The sequence below is a fragment of the Falco biarmicus genome, chromosome 8 (assembly GCF_023638135.1).
Source record: "Falco biarmicus isolate bFalBia1 chromosome 8, bFalBia1.pri, whole genome shotgun sequence".
NCBI lineage: Eukaryota > Metazoa > Chordata > Aves > Falconiformes > Falconidae > Falco > Falco biarmicus.
The window spans coordinates 5,230,087-5,252,988 of record NC_079295.1 but is presented as its reverse complement, the minus strand read 5'-3'; the positions used below and the strand labels follow the sequence as shown (position 1 = coordinate 5,252,988).

Here is a 22,902-nt window from a genome sequence, read left to right as displayed (position 1 = left end):
AAAGCTGCTATTACTATTCCATGGCATGACCAACAACATACTTTACCCATCTTAAACACATTTGAAATAGATGAGTGCTTCTGTCTAGAAAGTTTCTATTTAATTCATCATCATTTTTGATCAGAGATACTACTTTGAATCTCGATGTAACTGAAGTCTATAGCAGCCCTCCTACTGACACTTAAGTACTAAGGTCCTTTGTTCTTTACAGTGAGGAGTATCACCTCGAGAATCTGAGAAGGGTATCAGTAAATTGCTCATTGTTTTCACACCTTGGGGAGGGGAGGACTGTGCGAAATCCAGCTTGATACTGAATTCAGCTACCAGTATCACTTGGATGTTTTCATATTCACCAAGAAGTTAAAACAGATTAACACATCAGTTATGCTGGAGGTCCTGAAATGAAATACAAAATAAAAAAGATCAGTCTGCTTTCTGGGGAAAGAGGTTAGATAGCTTGGCTAGGCACTGTGACTCCCTTCTGTATGAAAAGTGACATTTACTGCTCCTATTTATAATGAGGCAAATTCAGCGGTAGAGAGAGTTAGACGTCAGGCCTCTGAAGTCAGCAGCTAGCCTTAGTCTGAATGTGGTGCAATGTGTCCCTCAGTACAAACGATTATTTCACTGCTTCTGTCAGGTAGTTTTCATCAAAAACCACATTTGCATGTACTAAATAAAATGCCTGTCTTAGTCTTGGTTTAGGTTTACAAAGCTACATTGTAGATGACCTGAATTAAATCAGGGAGATAGGCTGATATGACTGTGCTTATATCTGATTAAAAAAAAACGAGTTAAAAACTGCTTTGAGCTATCACCAAATTTTTTAGCCATATAAATGGTGAGAGCTAGTCCTCGGATTAAAGAAGAATATATCATGTTGTGTAAAATCAGAAGTAATTTTCTTCAATAATCTTTCAATATGTACAATAATGAACCTCAGTTAAAATTTGTTTGGTTAGGGAATATTTTGCTGTGTAGTAGTATTGTATGTCCTTTAAAAGCTATTCTCAGAAACTTAACTTAGTCAAAAGCTGAGAACTCAAATTCCTATTGACTTAAGTCATTGACCTGTAATTAGGGAAACAGGGATATCTGACCCTGTTTGCAGGTTTTTTTGGTGGATGTAAAGGACAATGATAGAAAATAATGTCTTGCTTGAATGCCAGGATTTGCTCAGCCCTTGCTTTCAGAAGAGATAGGAGCTTCCTAGGGATCAGAGAGGAACTGCTCAGTTTCCCGTCCCTCAGTCATATACCTGCAGTTATTAAAAACATGTTAGGTTCAATAGTTATTTAGTATACTCAGAATACAGTGCAGAAGGCATACGTTTGTGTTATTGAAGCCAAGCATGGAAGCAAGGACCCATCCTGCCAGGACATAGTGGGCAGGGGTGGTAGGTGTATATGTTATATTTTTAACTATTCTACTTGTCCTACTCATTTTGTATTTTTATTTTAACATTTCCAGGGTTTATTTAGAATAAAATGTGTGTGCATGTGGGGGCTGTTTGTTTAAGTGTTAGAAGTTTGGTCTTTTTGGCGGACCCCACTATAAGAGAAGGTCTAAGCAGATCCATCTCAAAGCTCCAGCCCGTTAAGCTTCCCTCCCTCTGTGACGACAGGCCGATGCAGAATTCATTGCAGGTTCAGTGGCTAAATTGTATAAATTACTTCTAGTTCCTGCCCGCACTACAGAGTCAGCGGGGCTTTGCACACTCTCCAGTCTGTAGCAGTGGAGTTTATGACGGGGTCAAGGTCATCGTGTTTTTGCACATATGCAATGGCATCAACGTTAGCAGCAGCCCAACGTAACCAATTTGCCCTGCAGACAGCAAAACTAACGAAGCTTGATTTCGTGTGGCTTTGTGTATTACACTTTTACAATCTGCTGCCTTGTTTCCACCACTTGAAAAGCCTCAGCTGTCCCTTCTCCTTTCCTTCCAGTTCCCTCCTCCATTCCCTTTCCTGACCCCCAGTTCTTCACAGGGTAACTTCACTGCTGCAGGGGCATGAACAGTGATTCACTGGACAAATGGGAGCCTGCTGTGGAGTTTGTGCCATGGGCTTTCCTCCCCCGGGGGACGCTGTCTTGCCTTTCTTTTCTTTGCCAGCCACTGACATTCACACAACCTTGCAGAAATTTAATATTTGTGAGACTGTCACCACACATCACATTTGATACCTGCCAGTGGGTTCAAAGGTTCTTGGGGTGAGGGAAGGTTGATTACTGTATAAGCTGATACCATGAACCACAAATATCCTTGGGGGGGGTGGCTATCCAGTAGGAAAAAGTACATATATATACACAGGCAGTAAATACAGTTTCTGTAACTAGTATTTGGGTTTGTGCATTGCTTTGTCTTCTCTTTGCTAATGCATACAATACTTCTAAAAGCGTTAGATTAAAAGTCAGAGGAAGAGAATCCCCTACTTCCCTGCCAAACCAGACAGACCACTGCAATGGGAGCTCCTTGTCCTACCGGCTGTGAATATGTTGTCCTCAGTTACCATCAGCATTGCTTGCAGCTGTGTATGATTTGCTGATTCACTGGGTGACTATTGCTCAGTTCCTCTGTAGGGATTTTTTCTCTTACTGCTATTATAGTTGCTTTTAGTCTTTGAAACAATAGGGAAAAGCCACTTTGTTCTTTGTAATGATTTAACTTCTTTCCATATTTACACTGGAATATATATGAACTGTTGTGTTATGAAGAGCTTCCTAAAGAGGAACAAACTAACGCTATAGTTGCCTTGATGCAGTGTCACTCCTAGCAAAGAACTGACTGAAAAAGTAGTTTTGTTCATGTTATGCACAATATATTAAAGGTCTGATAGAAATGAAAGCTTTTCTGTTGTCTTCGTTGTACTCTAGAGCAAGTCTTAGCAGCACAAATTTCACTTTCAACTTAATCTTTGTAATCTAATGTAAATGATTTTCTCACTCTCCTTTTTTTTTTTTTTTTTTTTTTTTTTTTTTGGCTCAGTGTTAAGAGCCACCGAAGGACAGCAGAATACTTTGTGTCAACCAGAAAATCTTGATTTCAAAGTACAGCTTGCACAGCTCTAGCTTATGAAAGAAACCAAGATGTTTTTCTATACATTAAAATTTAAGCTCATAGAAACCATTTCCATAAGATGAGGCTCAGGTACTTTCCCTTTGCCATTCCTGGAAAATATCATAAGCACAAGATGCATATACCATATATATCATCTACCAGATCTTTTCCGTTAAAGTTTTGTGTGTTATGCTATATTTGCTTTATTTTTCCTCTAAGCTAAGGAACAAGTCACCGAGTCAACTGACACTACTGAGTCCTTTTCAAGCAAAATCTACTACGGTTATCAATGTACAGTTGCAGCAGGTATTTGCGTGTAATTTTGTTTATTTTACTTTTAAAAGATAAAACTGCTTTGGTTTTATTTTTCAATTTAGACCTTTTTTTTTTTTTTAAGCACTGAGGCATTTGTAACTATTTTTGGCAAGTATTCTCACCACGATATGTGGTTAAGTGGTGTAGGGGACACAATTAAAATCTTTATAAAGTACCATATGCATTGAACCAAAAGCCCACAGAAATCCACAGGCATTCTTTCCATTTAATGGATAAGTTTAACCCAGGTGCGGGTTTATATTACAGTTTATTATATGCCATGTATGTGTATGAAGTATATTTATATTATCAAGTCTTATTTCTGAATATTCTACTATCCAGTAGTCAGGTACGTATTTATTAGTGTTACATTATCTATTATCTAAGAGAAGAAGATTGTTGTTTGGTATATCACCTTTGCATATCACATTTTACAGTGATTCAGAGCTTGAACCAGAGGTCTTGGAAAAAACAGACCTTTCCATTAATTTAGATGGAGTTTACACCTGACTCCGCTTTTTATTTTCTGTAATGTTTTACAGTAGCAACTTTTTTAATAGAAAACTTTGTACTTTTAAGTAGCTTACAACTACACTTCCTTTTCTCTGAACACTGTTTTGGCTAGAAATATATAGCCTTTTGTGATAAAAGTACATGAGGACAGTTTGTATGCAGTGCAGCAGTTTCTCCATTTTTGCTAATCCTCATTTTCATAGCTGAAAGAACAGAGAAACAACTCTCTGAGCAAGTGTAATAATTTCTAACAGGCTGTAATCCAGATCTTTACACGGAGCCTCACTGAAAGAAACCACCACGCAGAGACCTATTATGTTCAGTTCTGCCCGTGCTGGAGCAGCTTGTCAGGTTGCAGTACTACTACACGAGGCTAAGGCTTCTTGCGATGCTCGCCTCACGGTGCTTACCGAGCGGAGGCAGCAGGCCCCAGTCTGAGCTGTGTGACCACACTCAGTTGGTACTGGGTTGGGTTTTTAAACCAGTAAGAAACCATATATATATATATATATATATATATATAAAAGAATATATCTGTATAAAATATATATGTATTTTTAAAAAATACATAAAGAAAATGTTGTAAATGACTCTATATTAGTCATATTCTATACTCTGGTCCTCCACTGTAACTTCTTGTTCACGTACCAGGTTATGCAACAGCCTGCAAAGAAGCGTTACACATTTTGTCTTAATTCCTCTATTCAGAGAGCATTGTTTTTTAGGAAATGTCCTTGTGGCACCTCAGAAGCAAGCAGAAAGAAGGGGAGTGATCAGAGTGTGAATCCTCAAAAACACAGCGCCAAGGTAGTACAGGCAAAGCTGCAGGGCATGCTTGGCGTGCAGTGGGCTGTGTTGAGTTATCGGAGTTTAGGGAAGGACTGTGCTTTTATGGCTCCGGTAAATGTAGTCTGCAACTACAAAGACCAGCCTTTGCCTTTCAGTTCACAAACAATGATTGGAAATGAAGTGAAATGCATGTTCTCCCTAAAAGCATGTGTAGCAATTTGCCAAAAAGTCTCCATCAAGATTAAATAATTTTGGTTGGAGCTGACATCTGGTTTATTACAGTAATATTTTGTAACAAACCTCCCACCATATGAGCCAATAGTTGCCCGTCTCTGAATTCGGCAAGATTACAAGGAGGCCTGCACTCCTGGCCGCCTCAGATGTGGTTTCTCTCTGTGCTTAATTAGCCACGGGGGAGCCTCTCACAGATGAAGAGTGTTGAATATCCTTCCAGAGACAGATGATGGACAAGCCTTCTCCTGCCCCAGGTCATCTCCCCTACAAAATTCAGCTTTTGGCTCCTGCCTCCTTCCTGGCTTGCTTTCCTGCTGGGGTAGGCAAGTTTTTAGTGGGGTGGCGTCCTCAATGGCCTTCATATCCCCGGACAAGGGTGGCAGCCCGGCTGGGGAAGGACCTGGAGCAAGCACTGCCTCCCTTGGGGGCTGCTGTCCTGTCATCACTGCGGGGAGGGCCCAGCACCCACGGCGCCCCGGTTCCTCTCCGTCAGCCTCACTCGTGCAAACCGCTAGTTTTATCTCATTTTCTTCCCTTGGGCAAAATACTGCATTTTTTTTTTTCCTGGAAGAAAGGGGGATGCTTTCCCGGGCAGACACCACCCGGGTCGTATGGTGGGAGGGCTGGCCTGTGGTGGTTTACTGGCTCCATCGCCTCTGCTCGCACTGGCCCAGCCCAGGCGCTGAACCCCATCGCCTGAGCTTAATCCTGGGACACCCCTCCCCCACCTGCGGCTCGGCCCGGGGCTGCTGGGCACCCCAAGCCTCAGGCCGGCCTTCCGCTCGCTGTCCCCACCGCGGCCCTCCTGTAGCTTAGCCCTTTGGCAGCCGGCACAGCCCAGCTGCCGCTGGGGCGCTTCCCCTCCCTGCCGTCTTCTGCCTCATTCCTGCAGGGGGGAGAAATTTACGTTGTTGTTGTTGTTTTAAGCATTTACGTAATTTTATTTGTATATAATTCTAGAAACAGTGTTACCGAAGGGATGATGCCAGCGGCTGCGGGAGGCACTACAGGTAATTAATTCCTTACGCTGTAATAGGCGTTTGGAACTTGTGGGGAGCAGGCAGCGCCGGGATCGCGGAGCTCCCTGGCCTGTGCGGGGGTCGCCCAGCGCTCCCCGGGCACGGCGTATCAGCGGAGCGGTCCGGCCGGCGCCGCGCTACCCGCCGCAGCCTCCCGTAAGTGACACGGCGCCCCCGCCGCGCCAGGCCGGCCCGCAGACCCCGAGGGGCGCGGAGGCGGCGCCGGGAGGGTGCGCGCCCCCTCCCCCCGCGGCGGGGGGCGGCTCCGTCCCTCCCCGCAGCGCCGCGGCCCGGCCCGGCGCGGCACGGCCGGGGCGGGGGGGGGGGGGGGGAGGGTGCGCGGAGCCGCCGCCCGCAGCAGCCGCGGCGGCAGGAGGCGGCGGCGGGAGGGGGCTGCGATGCTCCCGGCTGAGCGCCCCCCCGGAGCCGCCCCCGGGCGAGGTGAGTCAGCGCGGCCCCGCGGTGCGCGGGGGGCCGGGCCGGCAGCCAGGCCCGCGGCAGGCCGCCCGGCTGGGCGCCGCCGCCTCCCCCTGCCCGCGCTCCGCGGGGCGCCGGGGCCGAGCCGGGGGTGCCGCGGGGGTGCCGCCGGGCGGAGGCGGCCGCCGGGCCCGGCTGTGGCGCACCCGCCGCTGCGGGCCGGCGAGGCCGTTTCCCCCGCGCTCCCCGGTCCCTCTGGCCCGGCGCGCTGCCTCCCCACCCGGCGCGCCGGGCCTGGTCCCCGCAGCCCCCGAGGAGCCGCCGCTGGGCCGTCGCCCCCGCCTTTCCTCCCCCCCTCAGCGGCTGCCCCGTCCCGCCTTCCCCCTGGGGGGGCTCGCTGCTGGGGCCGCCAGTGGTCGCTCCGCCGTTGCCGCGCTCCCCTGGCGTTCACCGCGGCCAGGCGGTGGCCTCGTTAGGATGCCGGCGCTCCTCTCCTGCAGCTCGGCCTTGTGGTTGAGGGGTAACCGCCACCCCAGGGCCGAGTGCCCCAGCCTCCCCCCGCGGGACCCCCGGAGCCCCCCGCGTCCCGCCGGAGCTGCTGCACAGCGGCCAGGCGGGGTGTCAGCGCGGCCCCGCTTTGAGCCCTGCAGCACGGTGGGCTCGGGCGGGGGGGTCGGTGTCCCTCCGGTGGCTGAAACCGGTGCGGGAACAGGTGCGGGCTGGAGAGCGTCCGAGGTGTCAGGGTGCCGGTTAGGGCCGAGCTTGGGTGGAGGTTAAAACCCGCCCTTGGTCAGCAGCTCAGGTTTTTGCATCAGGGTCTTTTTACATGTCGTGCTGATGAAGGATGCCGTGCTGAGCGAGTGCTGAACCTGAGGGGAGAGGAGCGCAGCAGTGTGAACGTAACGCTGAAGAATTTCAGTAAAAACTGGCCCAAAATGTTATTGCATTGCTAAGATATATAGGGTCTAGTTGCCCGCTGTCTTTTAGTAACATCCAAGGGAAACGACTGTGAAATGCTGGCTTTCTAGCCTGGTTATTGGTTGTGTTTGTTTTCCCTGGACATAAATAGTGGACAAAGGCGACGTTTATTGTATTGTTTGTGTGCTCCAAAGACCCGCTGGGGAACGGGGGAAGAGCAAACAGTCCTCTTTCTAAGGATGGTGTTTGTGAGAGCAGCCATAAACCCAGTAGAAAACCTAAGCAGATTTACAAAAAAATACTCGAAACAGGCAGCGTGAGAATACGAGGGCAAAAGCTGATGATGTGGGGAAGCTGCAGTTGCTCCCTAAAGTATCCAGTGCTATGGCACAACTTCAAGGCAACCTAACATTCATCTTAATCCTCAGCTACGGCACGATGGGCCTGAGTTTATGTGGGCGAGCAGGAGCCGGTGACAGGGTGCGGTGGCGGTGGGTCCCCGAGGCTGGCCATTGCAGCCCTCTGTACGGAAAGGGAACGCTGCCCCGTCTGCACTGGAAGGCACGCCTGGTATTTACCCTCGTTAATGAAGTGTAAACCTCGGCGGGGCAGATGGGTAGTTGGTAAATTAAAAAAATATGACAAAACTGCAAGTCTGATTACTGCCTAAAAATAAATCAATTAAAAGAGTCTGCTAGGACATCTTCAGATATTAAGCGGAAAACATAATTGGAAAGCTGGAGTCCTAAGATGTTGAGTTTGATGGTTTTTCTTCAACAGATGAGGGTCTGATAGCATTCTTGTCTTCTTTAATGTTAATACTAGCACTACTGTATCAACTTAGCAACTTCAGACCTATCATAAAATGCATTAAACCTATTATAAACCTGATCTTGACATAAATTCAGACATGCCGCCTTCTCTCAATCTAATCGACTAAACATGTCAAAGTATATGGGGTTTTGTACGCATATTGAACGAAGTAGGAAAACCCATAGACCGACACATTAACAAAGTGAGTGTCAGCAACACAAAATAAAGCAATTTTACTTAAGGTGGTTTCACTTCATGGAAACCCCAATTATGGTGGTTAATACTACAGCAGTAATGTCTCGCTTCAGACTTGGAACAAATATATTTCCCAGCACCAAGTTAATTCGCTAAATGTAGGAAGTTTTTCCCTCTGATTTTACAAATTCTGAGTCTGGTGGCCACGCTGGGGCCTCACAGGAGGACCGCTTACCTTTGGAGAGCAGGGGACGGTGGTGTGGGGCAGGGGGTCAGCCTGCGCGGGTTGGTCTGTGGGGCTTGGCAGGAGACGCAGCCCCCCAAGGGCTCTGCCTGGGGGTGGCCTGTCTTGGGGGGGTGGGTTGGGAAGGTGATGCATGGAATCCATGTGCTGCTCTGTCATGATGTAGGTTGTTTGCATAACATTCCCCTCCTTTCGGGCACGGAGCAGGCGACAGCACCAGGCTGTTCCTTAGGGGTGAAGCTTGCTTGGAAATGGAAAACATGGTCTATTATTCATGTTTATTACAGCAGTGCCATGTAGGCCTGCTGGATGCAGGGCTTAATTCTGAGAGACGCTGCACAGACACTGTAGCAGAAAGCCTTTGATCCTAAGGTTTTGCAGTTTAGATCAATGAGACAAGGGGGGCTGAGGAGGAGATGGCTTGCGTGAACAATATGATGGATGCGCTCCGTGTGGCAGTTTCACCAGCTGGGGGATGAGCGGGGGCAGCTTTCTTTGGAAGATGGATAGTTTTTAATAAAGTCGACTTCTCTAGCATAGGCCTGTTCTGAATCAAACAACAATTAGTGACTTCTTTTTTTTAAAAAAAAAAAAGGTTTATTCGAGAAGCATGTTTTCTATCAGTGGATTTAAAAATGTTCACATGAAAACTTTGTGTGGAATTTCACGTTTGCTACAAAGTCAGTTTGCCAGTCAGTGGAAGTCTGAAAGGGGTAATAAGATGGGATGCCACGTTGGCTGGCTTTGATTTACCCACAGAACGCAACAGCAAGCTAGTCTGCTCTGTTCTTAGAGCTGCGTGTTGCTTGAGAGACTAATGATTCCTATTTTGAGATTCTGCTCTTAGTGTGTTTTCTGAGGCTGTGTAAAAACAGATCTTCTACAGGGATGTTGCTAGGTATTTAATGGGTTAAGCTACTCTTGATCATTCACACAGTCTTCTGATGAACGGTCCTGGGTTTGGTTTTGTTTACATTGAGTACGTGTTCAAACTCTAATTCTGAGGCTTTGCTTGTCTTAATTATACTTTAATTCTCAAAGCCTAGTGAATGCAATACTTCTGCTGAATTAAACTTTATTTAAAAACAGCAATATCAACAGCAGTATCCTTCACCCCAAATCTAACTTTACGTTGGTCTGCAAACAAAGTTTTAGTGCCTTGTGCTGTTTTTTTTTTCCTGAGAGGTTTAGGGATTTGCTACCCTAGTCTGATCTGTTGATTGGCTTTTTTTTTCCCCTGGACTGAGCTAAGGGCAAAGCAGGTGTTTCAAGGTATTTTGGAGGGTTTCACCAAGGTTTTGGGAAGAGTGACTCTTAAGGGGAGAGCTGAGTTTTTAGTATATACTATGTTATTACTTTTCTTATTACCATTTTCCTTTGTTTTACAGGAAACTTCCTGTAATGCCAGGCAGTCTTGAATAGATTAGCTTTTTATCCTTTCTGATCTTGAAATCCTCTCAATTATTAGGAGAGCCAGAGTAAATGAGGATCGATTTAAGAAATAAAAAAGGCAAGAATGCCAAGAAGATACTTAAGTAAATGTCAAGTACCCATATTTGCCTCTTTCCACCTACCTGCCAAAGAGCCTTGTTACAGTCATTAAAAAGACCATTGCGTTGTCATCACTAAATTCCTTGGGACAAATGTTTTTTCCTCTGTTCCTCAGGTGTTTCTTCAAAAGTGCAAGTCTGCAGGAAAGTTGCTGTAGCTGTTTGCAGAAGATGCCTGGATGAAAGACGTGTTGGAGGTGTGAGGGTTTGGAAGTGGGTTTTGGCTTGCTGGAGGGATAGATATAAACGAGGCAGTAGCAATTGTAGCAGGGAACTTAGAAAAAGTAATAGACTCCAGTACTTTCTTTAAAAAAAAAATAATCACAGAACCATAGCACAGTTTGGGTTGCAAGGGACCTTAGAGATCAGCTAGTTCCACCTGCCTGCCCTGGGCAGGGCCCCTTTCCACCAGAGCAGGTTGCTTCCAGCCCCGTCCCACCTTGAACCCTTCCAGGGACGAGGCAGCCAGGGCTGCTCTGGGCAACCAGTTCCAGTGCCTCACTATCCTCACAGAAAATAATTTCTTCCTCGTATCTAATCTACGTCTACCCTCTTTCAGTTTATTAAGTATTGAAAGGCTGCAATAAGGTCTTTCTGGAGTCTTCTCTTCTCCAGGCTGTTCAGCCTGATCTGTGCAAAGCTTGAAGGAAGGATAGTCCTGTGGTTAACAAGTACGCTCTTTGTGTCTGAAAGGAAGCGCATGCACTTGTGCAGAAGCGGGCTGGGAGCACGAGTGATGTTGCAGAATGATCCGCAGCCTGCGAGCGCCAGCCAGCCGCAGGCTTCCTGCGCAGCTGTGAGCCGGGGGCTCTGCGCCTGGGACGGGGCGCTGGGCTGGCAGGGATGCCAGCGCTTCAGATTTTAATGGTCTTTTTCCGTTGTAGCCATGTCAGGGGTAATGGGGTGGTGAGGGAACAAAGGCTGGGTTCCCTGTTCTAAGTTCTGTAGCAGTTTGGAAACATAAACGTGTGGGAAGGCAGAAGCTTGTTTCTCGGCCGGAGGACCAAGGTGCTTTCTTGTGACGTACATGGGCTGCGCGCTCCGCTCGCTGTGCCTCTTCCCTTGCGGGGCTTTCTCAGGGTCTCTGCGGAAGCATCTTCCAGTTTGCTTGTTAGGGCTTTGTCATAGGTCTGTGTATTTACCGAAGTCTGGGGAAGAAACCTTCAAAACAGTTGGTCCTGCTTTTCAGAGGGGTTACCACTCTGCAGCACCGCTGACCTCGCTTGTCCTGGCTGAACTGATGACATTCAGCAGACCTCTACCAAAACCTCGTGCTCTGCTCTGTGTCAAATGAGTTAGCTTTTCTATTCAAGCTGAAATCATAGAACCATAGCGTGGTTTGGGTTGGAAAGGACCTTAAAGCTCATCTGGTTCCAACTCCTCCTTGCCATGGGCAGGGAAATCCGTTCTGTTTACTCTCTGAACCTTTCTTCCTTGCTGCTATTCTCTGTTGTTAATTTTAAACTTGCCAGTAGCTCTGTCTTCTATCCTCCTACTGTCTTGGGGATGAACAAAAGTGTTTTTCCAAAGTGAAGATGTAGTATTTGAAGGCTGTGGTTAAAATAACCAGTAGATAATTAGTCCCTTCTCACTTAAAAGTATGTTGGTTTTCCATCTGTTTGATTTGCTGTGCGTTCAATCCCTGACTGGCATGGGGGTTTTTTGTCAATAAGAGGAAAGCCCTGTAGATTAAGTAGTTTTTTGTAGATTTTTCAGAAACAATGCCACTTAGTTTTTTCATTTTCAGTCATTTATTTTTAGAATTTTAAAAATCTCTAAATAAAATCACTTTCAAAATCCTGATGCTAAACAAACTACTGATCAAAACATTAAAAAATGCCATATGGCTCCTACCATTCTTGATGCCGTTGTATTTCTCAAGGGTATATTCTGCGTTATTAATGAAATTCAGTGAAGCACTCTCAGGATGGGAAAATGTTTACTGAAATTATTGTGAAATACACTTTTCATAGCGTTCTAATCCAAGATACTCTAGTCAAAAATACCAGGAGTGGGTCATTTGGATTAATCCTTGCACACAGTGGGTTAGAAAGAAGATGGATGCTGAGGCAGATACTTGTTACGGAGGGAGGAAGAAGATGCAGCAACTGAAGTGCTGAAAGATTAGCAGTGTAACGATTTTTAATATACCCACTATTCATACAACATACAAAACTGAAGTCCCTTTCCATAGAAAGTCCTGTTCCGTAGTTTCCCACAGAAAAGAGAAACTGAATTTAAAAAGATCCAACAGTAATTGCTGCAAAAGCCTTTGGTATAATTTGTATGAAATCACATGGTTCAGAGTCTCTATATAGGGGTAGAGGGTATGGCTGTGTTGTTTAAATCAGGGTAATTTCAGTTCATCCTTGCAAAGGAGTTGTCCTAATGTCCACAGGGTTAAAATGTGAGTTCTGCTTTGTCACATCATGGGGTCAGGGGAGGAAATTTATTCTTCAAAACTAAATGCTGTGAAGCTCTGATACAGCAAGTAAGCAAGTTGCTGTAAATAGGTGAGCATGTACCAGTTTGGGTAGGACATGGCAACAACACTGAAACCTCAGTTACATCCCCTGGCCATAAGCGGGGCCCTGCACAAGCTCTGGAGTCTTTGTTGTCAAAGAAGGCGAGGCTTAACGAAAGCAGAAGCATAGATGGTGACTGATCTGATTTACTTATTAGAAGAACTTGTTTTACGGCTATAGAAGCCAAAAATGAGCAACTGTATGAGAAAAAACCCACAGCCCTTCTAACTCAGGTGGAAGTGGCTGGCTGAACAGAAAATTGCAGGAGCTAACTCGGCAGCTGTTGGGTTTTGGTTCACGTGGCTTTTGATGCTAGCAGGTAAGAGCAAGCAAATGTGTTTTCACATTTGACTGTTCTCACAACTTCATTAGGACTTTTTATAATCTTTTGACACTTTAAATACTTTTTTTCCTCTTTTTTTAAGGACTGGATTGTGTTGAAGAAACTGGAGAAAAAAGAAGTCTGTGTGTATGTGCTGGCATCATTTTGATTAACTTCTGACCTTGAATACATGAATATTTGAGGTTCCAAGATTTTTATGCAACAGCTTCTCCCGAAGCGAAACCAGAGATCCTCATAGATAGTATCCCATAGAAATGACATTTAAAATCGAAAAGCACACACAGACCTCATGAATGTTTGGGGTTTTAATGACAGTATTTTTAGATGTGTCTATTGCTGAACTGTGTAAGGTTTAGATTATTTTAATGGACTGGTTTTTAGAAGTATCCATGGCTTGCTCTGTCAGCTGTTACTTGTACGTTGGATCAGTAAGAAACAATTAATTTAACATACTTGTGAATGTTAGAGTCTCTTTTCTGTTATTTGCCTTGCATCAGTTTGCAAATCCGTCGTCAGTATTTAAATAAATTCTGAATGATAATTAATTAATTTAAAGGCACTGGATAGATCAACGCATGACTGATTTTAAGGGGACAGTGTTGTGCATTCAGTTGAGTTTTGAAGGACTCTTTTCACTGGAGCTCTTCTAGTGGGAATAAAGTGTAGACCTGCAAAAAAATACTTAAAATTCTTAGAAGAGATATTCCTGATGATACATTGAGTGCTCTTGGAGAAATTTCAGGTTCTTCTGGAATAAAATGGTCTTTGCAAACATTGGTCCTTAAAAAGGTTCCTGTGCGATAGTAACGCTAATCCGAACAGCAAAGGGATGACAAAACCAAAAGATACTAAATGTTCAACTTTCTCATAATGAACGTGAGCTAATATTCCTAGGTTAAATCTACAGGTATTAATATAGTAAAAATAGTTGCCCAGTATAATGATTTGAGCTGACAACTTGCTGGCAGAGCTTTTTTCCATCCCTTGAAATGAAAGCTGCTGTTAGCAAGCCTAGCTTATTAGAATGGTTTTGTTGTTTTCAAACATGAAAGCTGGTTGGCCAAATCGAAGTCCAAGTAGCAGTGAGTTTATTTTTAAGTGTTGCTTGTCAGTTTTGCAGTCTTTTTACTTCTAGAAAAGCCAAGTGTGGGCAGCTGCAGTACAGTTATCTCCCAATCCACCTTTCTTCAGTTTCAGAATTTGACTTCAGGAGATCATTTTAGGGCCTGTACCTGTTTCTTGTCCCTGTGTTTCTTTGCTGCCAGGTCTGTGATGCCTTTGAGGTTGTTGTCCTAATTTCGAGGGTCCCTTGTTTGAATCTTAAAGCCCCATCCTCATTCCCACCTCCCTTTCCATCCAGCTTAGAAGGTCATGTCTCCCACCAGTTTCTGCTGTGGTTGTGGAGTGCTTAGAAAAATGCGTTTTGAGAGGAGGTTGATGAACCTTTTGAAGGCCATGAGGAGGCTTCGGATAGTAATTTGTTTTGATAATTAAAAAAACCCGGATATATATGTGGCTGCATTATTTAATTATGAAACCGTGGCTATCCTTTGGTGTATCGTAAGGAATACTGGAAATAAAGCAGTTAGCCTTGGGGGAGAAAAGACAACTTGAAAGAAGAGTTTTGCAAATGCTAGTACTTAATTGCCTTAGTAACTTTGAATATATAAATTATTCTCTATCCTAAACATGAGAGATGTTTTATTGCACAGTATTAAAGCTGCTGTTGGGAGAACTTCACAGAATTGGTCATAAAACACATTTTTATTGATGCTGCCATGTACCACTAGTCTAGACAAACGGCCTTCCCCACCCTGATCCTGCATTTATTGCTCAGGCATGTCACTTACGAAAAAGCCGTCTTTGTCCTTGATAACTGGCATTGCAGGTCTGTTCCCATGTGGTGCCTTAACCGTGTTACGTTTTATTTGTTTGCAGGGTAGCCCTACTTCCTTGAGAGTGCACCAGATACTGGATGCTTGTGGTAAACCATGGCAGCTGATGATAAGGTTGCCATTTTAACCGATGATGAAGAAGAACAGAAGAGAAAGTACGTTCTTGCTGATCCTTTCAATGGCATTTCCAAGGATCAAGACTTGCCACCCCATAATGAATCCCCTTCAACGGAGACGACCACTGTCCCAGATGAAGAGCTGGACTGGTTAGAAAAGCACTGCGTCAAAATAAACAATGATCTTCTGATCTCAAAGGTTTTTTATTTTTTCTTCTACTCTGCGTATGGCTCGCTTTACCCCTTGCTGCCTGTGTATTACAAGCAGCTGGGTATGTCACCCAGTCAGAGTGGACTTCTGGTGGGCATCAGGTACTTTATTGAGTTTTGCAGTGCTCCCTTCTGGGGAGTGGTGGCAGACCGCTTTAAGAAAGGGAAGATTGTCCTCCTGTTTTCGCTTTTATGCTGGGTTTTATTTAACCTGGGGATCGGATTTGTTAGACCAGCCACCTTAAGATGCGTACCAAAGGGCCTTCCCCCAGCACATCCCACCAATGCAAGCAGCCTTTTAACAACAGTTACGCAAAACGCCTCGATGTCTTCTCCGCTGACCGCAGTGAGCACTGCGTCCCCGAAACTTCGTGGGAAGAGGGGCCTGCTCACTTCCAGTCCAGTCACTTTGGAAGCGACGGGGACAGCTAATCCTGATATAACGGTCCTGTTACCTACGCAGAGCAATGATGTAGGGTTTGTTTTGGAAAACAGCACCCATTTTATTTTGAAAAACACCACCACTAGCCCAGTCTCACCAGGGAACGTGACTCCGAGTACCACCCCAGCTGCCATCACCACAAAGCCAACGCCTTCTGACCAAGCTGTGCTCGTTTATGATCAACAAGAAGTAGAAGCCATCTTTCTACTCATTCTGCTGGTCGTCATAATAGGAGAATTTTTCAGTGCTTCTTCTGTTACTATTGTGGACACCGTCACCCTGCAGTACCTTGGCAAGCACCGGGACCGGTATGGATTGCAGCGTATGTGGGGGTCTCTGGGCTGGGGGCTGGCCATGCTCTCCGTGGGAATTGGCATTGACTATACCCATACAGAAGTTGGCATTGAAGGTCAAGGATGTAAAGCTCCCGAGTACAAGAACTACAGGATAGTCTTCATTGTTTTTGGTGTTCTGATGACAATGGCGTTAATTGTGGCCACGCAGTTTCGATTTCATTATGCGCACTTCAAGCAAGACGAAAATAAGAGAAAAGAAGTAGAAATCTCACAGGTGGACAGAAGCGCCTCCAATGAATCCTCTGATAACACTCCTACCAGCATGAGCCAGTCTTTCAGTTTTTGGGACCTAATAAAACTGCTGTGTAGCATCCAGTACGGCTCGGTGCTCTTTGTGGCGTGGTTCATGGGCTTTGGATATGGCTTTGTGTTCACCTTTCTTTACTGGCACTTGGAAGACCTGAATGGCACCACCACTCTCTTTGGAGTTTGTTCTGTGCTCAGTCACGTGTCGGAGCTGACTGCCTACTTCTTCAGCCACAAACTGATTGAACTGGTTGGCCATATCAGGTAAGGTGTTAGCAATCAGCAGAGCGCTACACAAAAGGTGTTGAATTTCAGGCTTGGCCTTGTGTTTTTACAAAGCGAAATTCAAGCTAATCCCTTTCGTTTTAAAAGTCCCAAGTCCTGCTCGGTTATGTAGCTTGCCTGATGGAGGTTTTTTTATTACAATTTTAGGAGTTGAAAGTGCTCTGAAATGCTTCCTTTGTATTTGAGTTGCATGTTAGTGCGTGCATTATGCCTGGCACTGTGACCTTTTGCAGACAGTTCCAGAAGACATCCTAGTTCACTGATGCAGAGCTCTGTTGGGGATCTTTACAAATCGCCACCCAGTCAAGGATTGTTTCAACATAAAATTCCATTAATTTTACTTTTTTTTTTTTTTTTTTTTTTTTTTTTTTTCCCTGTGAGTAGCAGTGTGCTGGAAACCTCCTGCTTTAGCCCGCTTCTCCTTGTGGGGCAGTTTTTTGCCCCCACAGTAGCCTGGAAGGGTGTCACTTGCATGCGGAGAGGGGTGGAGGATGAGATGAAGCAGTGAGGTGAGCACCTCCTGTGCACATGCCCTTGTCATCAGGCTCTGGGTGTTGGCAGAATGGGGTTGCAGCCCTGTAGTGTCGCTTACCGGTTCAGTTCCTTGCTCTCTTCCTTTCGTTGCGACTGCCTGTGTTAGGTACTGAAGTGAGATGGCTGTGCAGGGCATCTCCCGTAGTTTTTGCCTTGGGTAAGTGAAAGTGACAACATCCAGCATGTCAGTGAACATTGTTTTCCACGAAATTCACAATTGACTTAATTTCCATATATTCCAGATCCCTTCACTACTCTTTAAAAAAAGCTCAGGGAGGAAAGGTAGGGGGAAATCTGAGTTAATGAAGTCATAAAGGTGGGATTATTTTTTTTTCTATTTACTCAGGTACTCTGTGCAACAACTCTGTGTGCTGTTACCATTAAGTCCTTTCCAAATGCCATGTTTATAGTTGTAGTGTCATTGAGATGTGTTTTTTAAGCTGTCTGCACTCTTCTTTTCATGTATTCTCTTCTGTAGTTCTGTTCTCTGTTTTATTTGTTTTGGTTTTATTGGGATTAATTTTTTGATTCATTTGACCTCTAACAAAAATGTTTGAGGTGCTTAGTGTGGTAATTTGAGGCATTACTTAAAAGATGTGGGTTTTCTTTCTTTGGCCTGAGGAAGGTCTCTTTGCTTTGAGTCAGATTTTTAATCTCTGAATTTGACAATAATTAGATTGAGAAAATATGACACCTCGCATGTGAAGATCGGAGGAAGGATATGATGACGGAGGAGTGTGAGAAGAGATCACAATCTTGGTAGCTAAAGATAGCTTGGGTATACTTTTTCAATGTATATTGTTATGGTACAAAATTCAGGCTGAGATTTCAAGTAGAGAAAGAAAAAAACCCAAAAGAATGGTACGTTTGTGAGTAAGGTGAAATAGAAGAGCACTGGCCAGTAAAAAGAAAGATGATGTACAGGATTAACTCTTTATCTTTTTTTTTTTTTTTTTTTTTCTTCTTTGCACTGAAGCCTATGAAGCCAAGACTGGATAAGGATTAAGTTGTTTATAAACACTAGCTCCTGTTTGTGATGAAACAACATTCTTTATACCTATACCTGGGAAATGCACATTAGTCATATGTTAATATTATCTAATGCTGAGTTGTATTTAGTTATCACAGTTTGAGATGGCTCCGTCTGGTTGCCTTTCTTCTAGGAGTTTTTGAACTTTTTATAATGCATGGTTTGTGCAAGAGGAGGCAAACTTTTTTTTTTTTTTAAGAGGAATGTGTAGGAGTTCATAGCTCATATTCTTTAATAGTTCTGTATGTGTCTGCTGCCTTATATTCCAAATACTCATTCTCCCATTGATAAGAACCAGAGGCCTCCAACTATATATTCTTCTTGGAACCATCTGAGCCAGAAGCATTTGGCATCAGTGGTTTATATATAGATAGATATATATATTTTTTTAATAGCTCGAAATTCCTTTCTTCTGGGTTGTTGGACTCTTAGATGTAGACAGTCTTTCTGCAGTATTTATTTGAATGTTATCATTCAATCTTTCCTTCCTGTCCTAATTCTTTGAAGACAGTAATGAGTACCAGAGTTGCATGCACTGTCACAGCAGGAGAAAATGCTATTGACTGTCCTTTGTAGAACTACAAGAAAATAGGCTTTACACCCTTGTTCGATAGAAATTCAGTTTAACTCTTCTAGTCTTGTAAAGCTTTCTGTTTTTACCCCCATATGTGTTGACATATAGGACTCTTAACAACATTCTGAAACCTATTCTGTTTTCATGGTTTTGGTAGTTTGGGTTGGGGTTTTTTTGAGTAATACTCAAATTATTGCCCAAGCATTTTAAGCATGATCATACCTAACGTGCTGATTAAAATGTGTGATTTCTGACTTCGTTAGCTATAGTGTTCATACAGAGAGGCACTGCACGTGTGCGTGTGTTATACATGCTGCTAGCGTTTCTAACGCTGTATATTACCAGGTCACTGGATTAATCTGGTGCAATGGCAGCAATCTGTTCCGCTAGAAAGCTGCTCTGTGATTGTACAGCTTTGGGAGGGGAGGGAGTACTGCAGATGTTAGAGGGGTATTTTTTGCCTTGCCTCCTCCAGCCGCCTCCTGAGAGATGACAGAGCAGATTTTCATTTAAAAGTGAAATAAAGAGGTAAAAAAACAAAGTCATCGGAAAGCATGGTGAAGGCCACAAGTTCTTTGAGAGGTTACTGCAACGGAGAAGCGTGCAACACTGGCCCTCAAATGTTTAGACACCATTGTTGAATGGTATCCCGTGTAGAAGCGCTCATAACTGCCCGCGAGTTTAGGAAGATGATGTTACTCTCTGAAAATAACCTCCCACTTGAGGTTAAGCTTGAGTGTGTTGTCTGACCACAATTCCAGCATGTGAGTTTTTATAGGAAGCAGAGACTGGTAGTCACAGCTGTAAACAGCTTAGTCTCCTTAAAGTAAATATATATTCAGTGCTTTAAATGTTCAACCTGTAAATTGAATATGGTGTCTCTGTGCATACTGCATATAGGAACATCTGTTTACATTTTCCATTTAGGTCTGATAAAGAGCCTAAGTGATTATTATAAATACTTTTTTGAGAATATTCTCTAAATACACAAGAGTTCTTGTGTGATGTAACCCTCTAAAACCATAATTTCAGAAATCTTCACAAACTGTAATTTACCTAAAACTCTGTACGTATTCTAAGAAATTTAAAGGTAGAACCTGACTAAGTTGCTGCTCTTAAACTCTGAATCCAAAACTTTGTGCAAGTGTAACACAGTGGAAAAGCACAGGTAGCTGAGTCTGTTAGTGATGATGGAAAAACTACGAAGCAGGAGGACACCCCTTCCCATCTCTGGTCTGGCCATCACAGGGAACAGCTGGGGTGGGATGGAAATTGTGGCTGCACAGGCTGAGTTTTTGCTAGACAGAAGTGAAATTAAGCTGGCAAGCACTGGTCCTGAACATAGCTGGGCGCATCTGCATTGCTGATGGGGAAAACCAAGTATCTAGTGAGGTGATTGCTTTGTATCCCCAGGAGCGTGTGTCACCCTGAGCCTTACTGGTAGGGGAATGAAGAAAGGATGCTGCAGACCTTTGCAGCCTTTTGTGGCAAATACGTATTTTCATATCACATTTCTGAAAATCACATTTCTGAAGCGTTTGAGGGCACAAGAATTACATTAAGTTGTGCCTGTGAAAGGAATGAAGTTACTTGTTTGGAACAGAAGGCATTAATTAAAGGGAGAGATGAAATTTATGAGCCATGGCACAAAGAACAAGTTTGTTCTCTTTATTTTATAATAATGAACATGTCGTGGCTTCCCATGTTTTCTTCAGTGGGCTTGTGTTGCCTAAGGCAGCTTAAACCAGCTACTCGTGGACCTCACATGTATCTGGAAGCAGCGCAGCTTGGTCTGATGTGTGACTGGGGGGGCAGGGGGGACTTCCTGCAAGCTTACCCGACTTGTTCAAAGTGAAATATATTGTCTTCTGTAAATACATGTTGTTGTGAAATGCACAGACCTGTCTTTATATTTTTGAGGTTTTTTTAATACCACTGACATGATGAAAATTATGGTTCTGGCTTTTTAGCTGTCAACACGTATATTTGGAGACCTTGCGTGTTAACAAGATGCCTCATTTTTATGATTGCATCTCACTCTAGATTTTTCCAGAATGGCTATGTACCATTTATTAAATCCTGGGCTGCTTTTGTATTTATTCAACTAACTAAAAAAGCAGCACAAAGAATAACGAGCCATTTCACAGTGTTTATGCTTACACCTTAATTATCAATGGAATTTATTTCATTTGTGCTAAACCAGGGGTCAACCGAGAAGCCATGTTTGGACAAGAAATTATCCTTGCCCCTAAAAAAATCTTTAAATTTGCAATAGTATATCTTCTCAAGCTAAAAACATCTTTTGAATTAAGTCTTTGTTTCCTAAGATCCATCTAAAAATAAGAGAAAGATAGCTGGATGAATAAGCATCCCAGAGGTAAGCTCAGCTGAAATGAAAACTGGAAGGGAAAAGTCATCAGGGTAAACATGCAATGGGAAATGCACTGCACAATTAGTCTTTGTGCTTCATTGTTTAAAAACTGTTAAAAGAGCTTTTTTTCCCCCTTCGTTCTGAGATGCAGCATCTGTTGCTTTTCAACAGGATGGTTAAGTTTTTATCCTGAGGCATATTTTTATAAACCGTATTGCTTCTGTGGGATGTGTTTTTACAGTAGTCCTGAGCAGTTTGCAGATACTGGGACTATAAATGTATATTAATTGGGGTAAAATTGATTTGTCTAATACAATCCCGCAGCAGGCTTACATTAAAATGGCAGAATGAATCTCTGAATGGCCAGAAAAGAAGATTGTTTGGAAGGGGTGTTGGATGTGCTTAGAAATGCTCTCTCTGATGTACAGTCCTGTGTGGAGTGTGGCATGGAACTGCAGAGCTTGCCTAAAAGCTCAGTGAATCTGCTGTCTGTTTGAAATTTTTTTCCGTAAGGATTTTGAAGACTGTCCTAACTTCAGCCTCAATTTGAATATGTGTTTAGAGTGGCCAAGAGGAGAGTTTATGCTTGGGTGTAGGCCTTAAAGAATGTGTTTTGTGTTGAGCAGATGCTTTAGACTGGCAAACTGTACACGTGCAAATGATTCCTGAAGCAGTACAGCTATATTAAAACATAGCAAAAAAAGGAGAGTGCAAACTACTCTGACTTCTCTTTTCCTTGCTTCCTCTAGAGTGCTTTATATTGGTCTTGCCTGTAATACAGCTCGGTACATTTATATCTCGTATCTGGAAAACGCCTGGACTGTTCTTCCGATGGAGGTACTTCAAGGTAAGACAGCGCAGTAACGCCTTTCAGTGCAGGTTCGGGTGCTCACATTTGTCTTGTTTTCAAGTGAATGATGATTAAATAAAAATCTGGTATTTCTCTATTTTTTTTTTTGACCACAAATATCCCCAGTTAATAAAGCATAACTCTTGATCTTGGGAAATATTTGATGTTAAAAGGGTGGGTTTGCATTTGGTTGTGCACAGTTCTGTGTTTACTCAAACAGAACTGTGTGAGACCAACACACCCTTAAACTAAACAAAGAAACAGAAGCATGAGCTGGGTACACACCTGCTGCAAATCCTGTTTGGTGGTAAACCTGAACTTCATTGAATGCAAAAGGTTGTAGTTCTTGAAAGGATGCCATAAAAAAACAAAACAAAACAAAACCAAAAAAACCCAACAACAAAAAAAAAACCCAAAACCAAAACCCCAACAACAACAACAACAAAAAAACCCCACCAAAACCCATAGTCCGGGTCATTCTGTTGCTGTTAAAGTATTTTGTAGTTTCACAGTGGTATTCTTCAATCAATACTTTTAGACTACAGAACTATTTTTTCATAACAGCTAGAGAAGAATTTCTTTCAGTGGCTTTGCACTAATAAAGCTCCTTTAATTTAATTAGAAGGACAGAGGTGGTCTGGAAAAGTAATTTGAGCCCTGTTTTGAGTCCTGTTGTCGAAGTCTGTAAGACCTTCATTGCAATGTTAAATTATTCTAATTTAAATTTTACATTTTTCTTATGTCTTTGTAGTGGGTACCACTTCTCAAAACCACGAAAAATCTCAACTGTTTTACTTTCTGTTTCTTCAGTATTTGAAGAATACTGAAGTATTTGGGTTTTTAAGCTTGCAAGAGAAAGGTTAATTTAAATGTCAAAAATGTTTTCCTGCCTTTAAAAATAGTTGTGCCATCTTAGTTAAAGCCAGTATTTTGGATTTATACAATACTATGTAGAAAACTTTCCACAGATTGTACTTATGCATTTTATTCTTCCATGTGCAGCATAATTTGAATTTGCATTAACTTTTTCTACTATACTTACAGAAATCTTTGTAAGGTA

At 43.5% G+C, this 22,902-nt stretch overlaps 1 protein-coding gene across 7 annotated transcripts in view; it reads left to right on the top strand.

Annotated features, from left to right (window-relative positions):
- Positions 1–22,902, top strand: part of MFSD6 (major facilitator superfamily domain containing 6) — a 49,014-nt gene that overhangs the window by 13,667 nt on the left and 12,445 nt on the right. For 3 of the 7 annotated variants that reach the window (XM_056349429.1, XM_056349430.1, XM_056349428.1), the window contains 2 exons: positions 14,872–16,462; positions 21,742–21,839. In XM_056349429.1, coding sequence (XP_056205404.1) covers positions 14,925–16,462; positions 21,742–21,839 — 1,636 coding nt within the window. In that variant the 5' untranslated portion in view covers positions 14,872–14,924. Of the gene's footprint in view, positions 1–3,277; positions 3,365–4,611; positions 4,694–5,869; positions 5,920–6,241; positions 6,370–14,871; positions 16,463–21,741; positions 21,840–22,902 lie in introns of those variants that run through there. The other 4 variants (XM_056349431.1, XM_056349427.1, XM_056349425.1 and 1 more) reach the window with 4 other exon arrangements.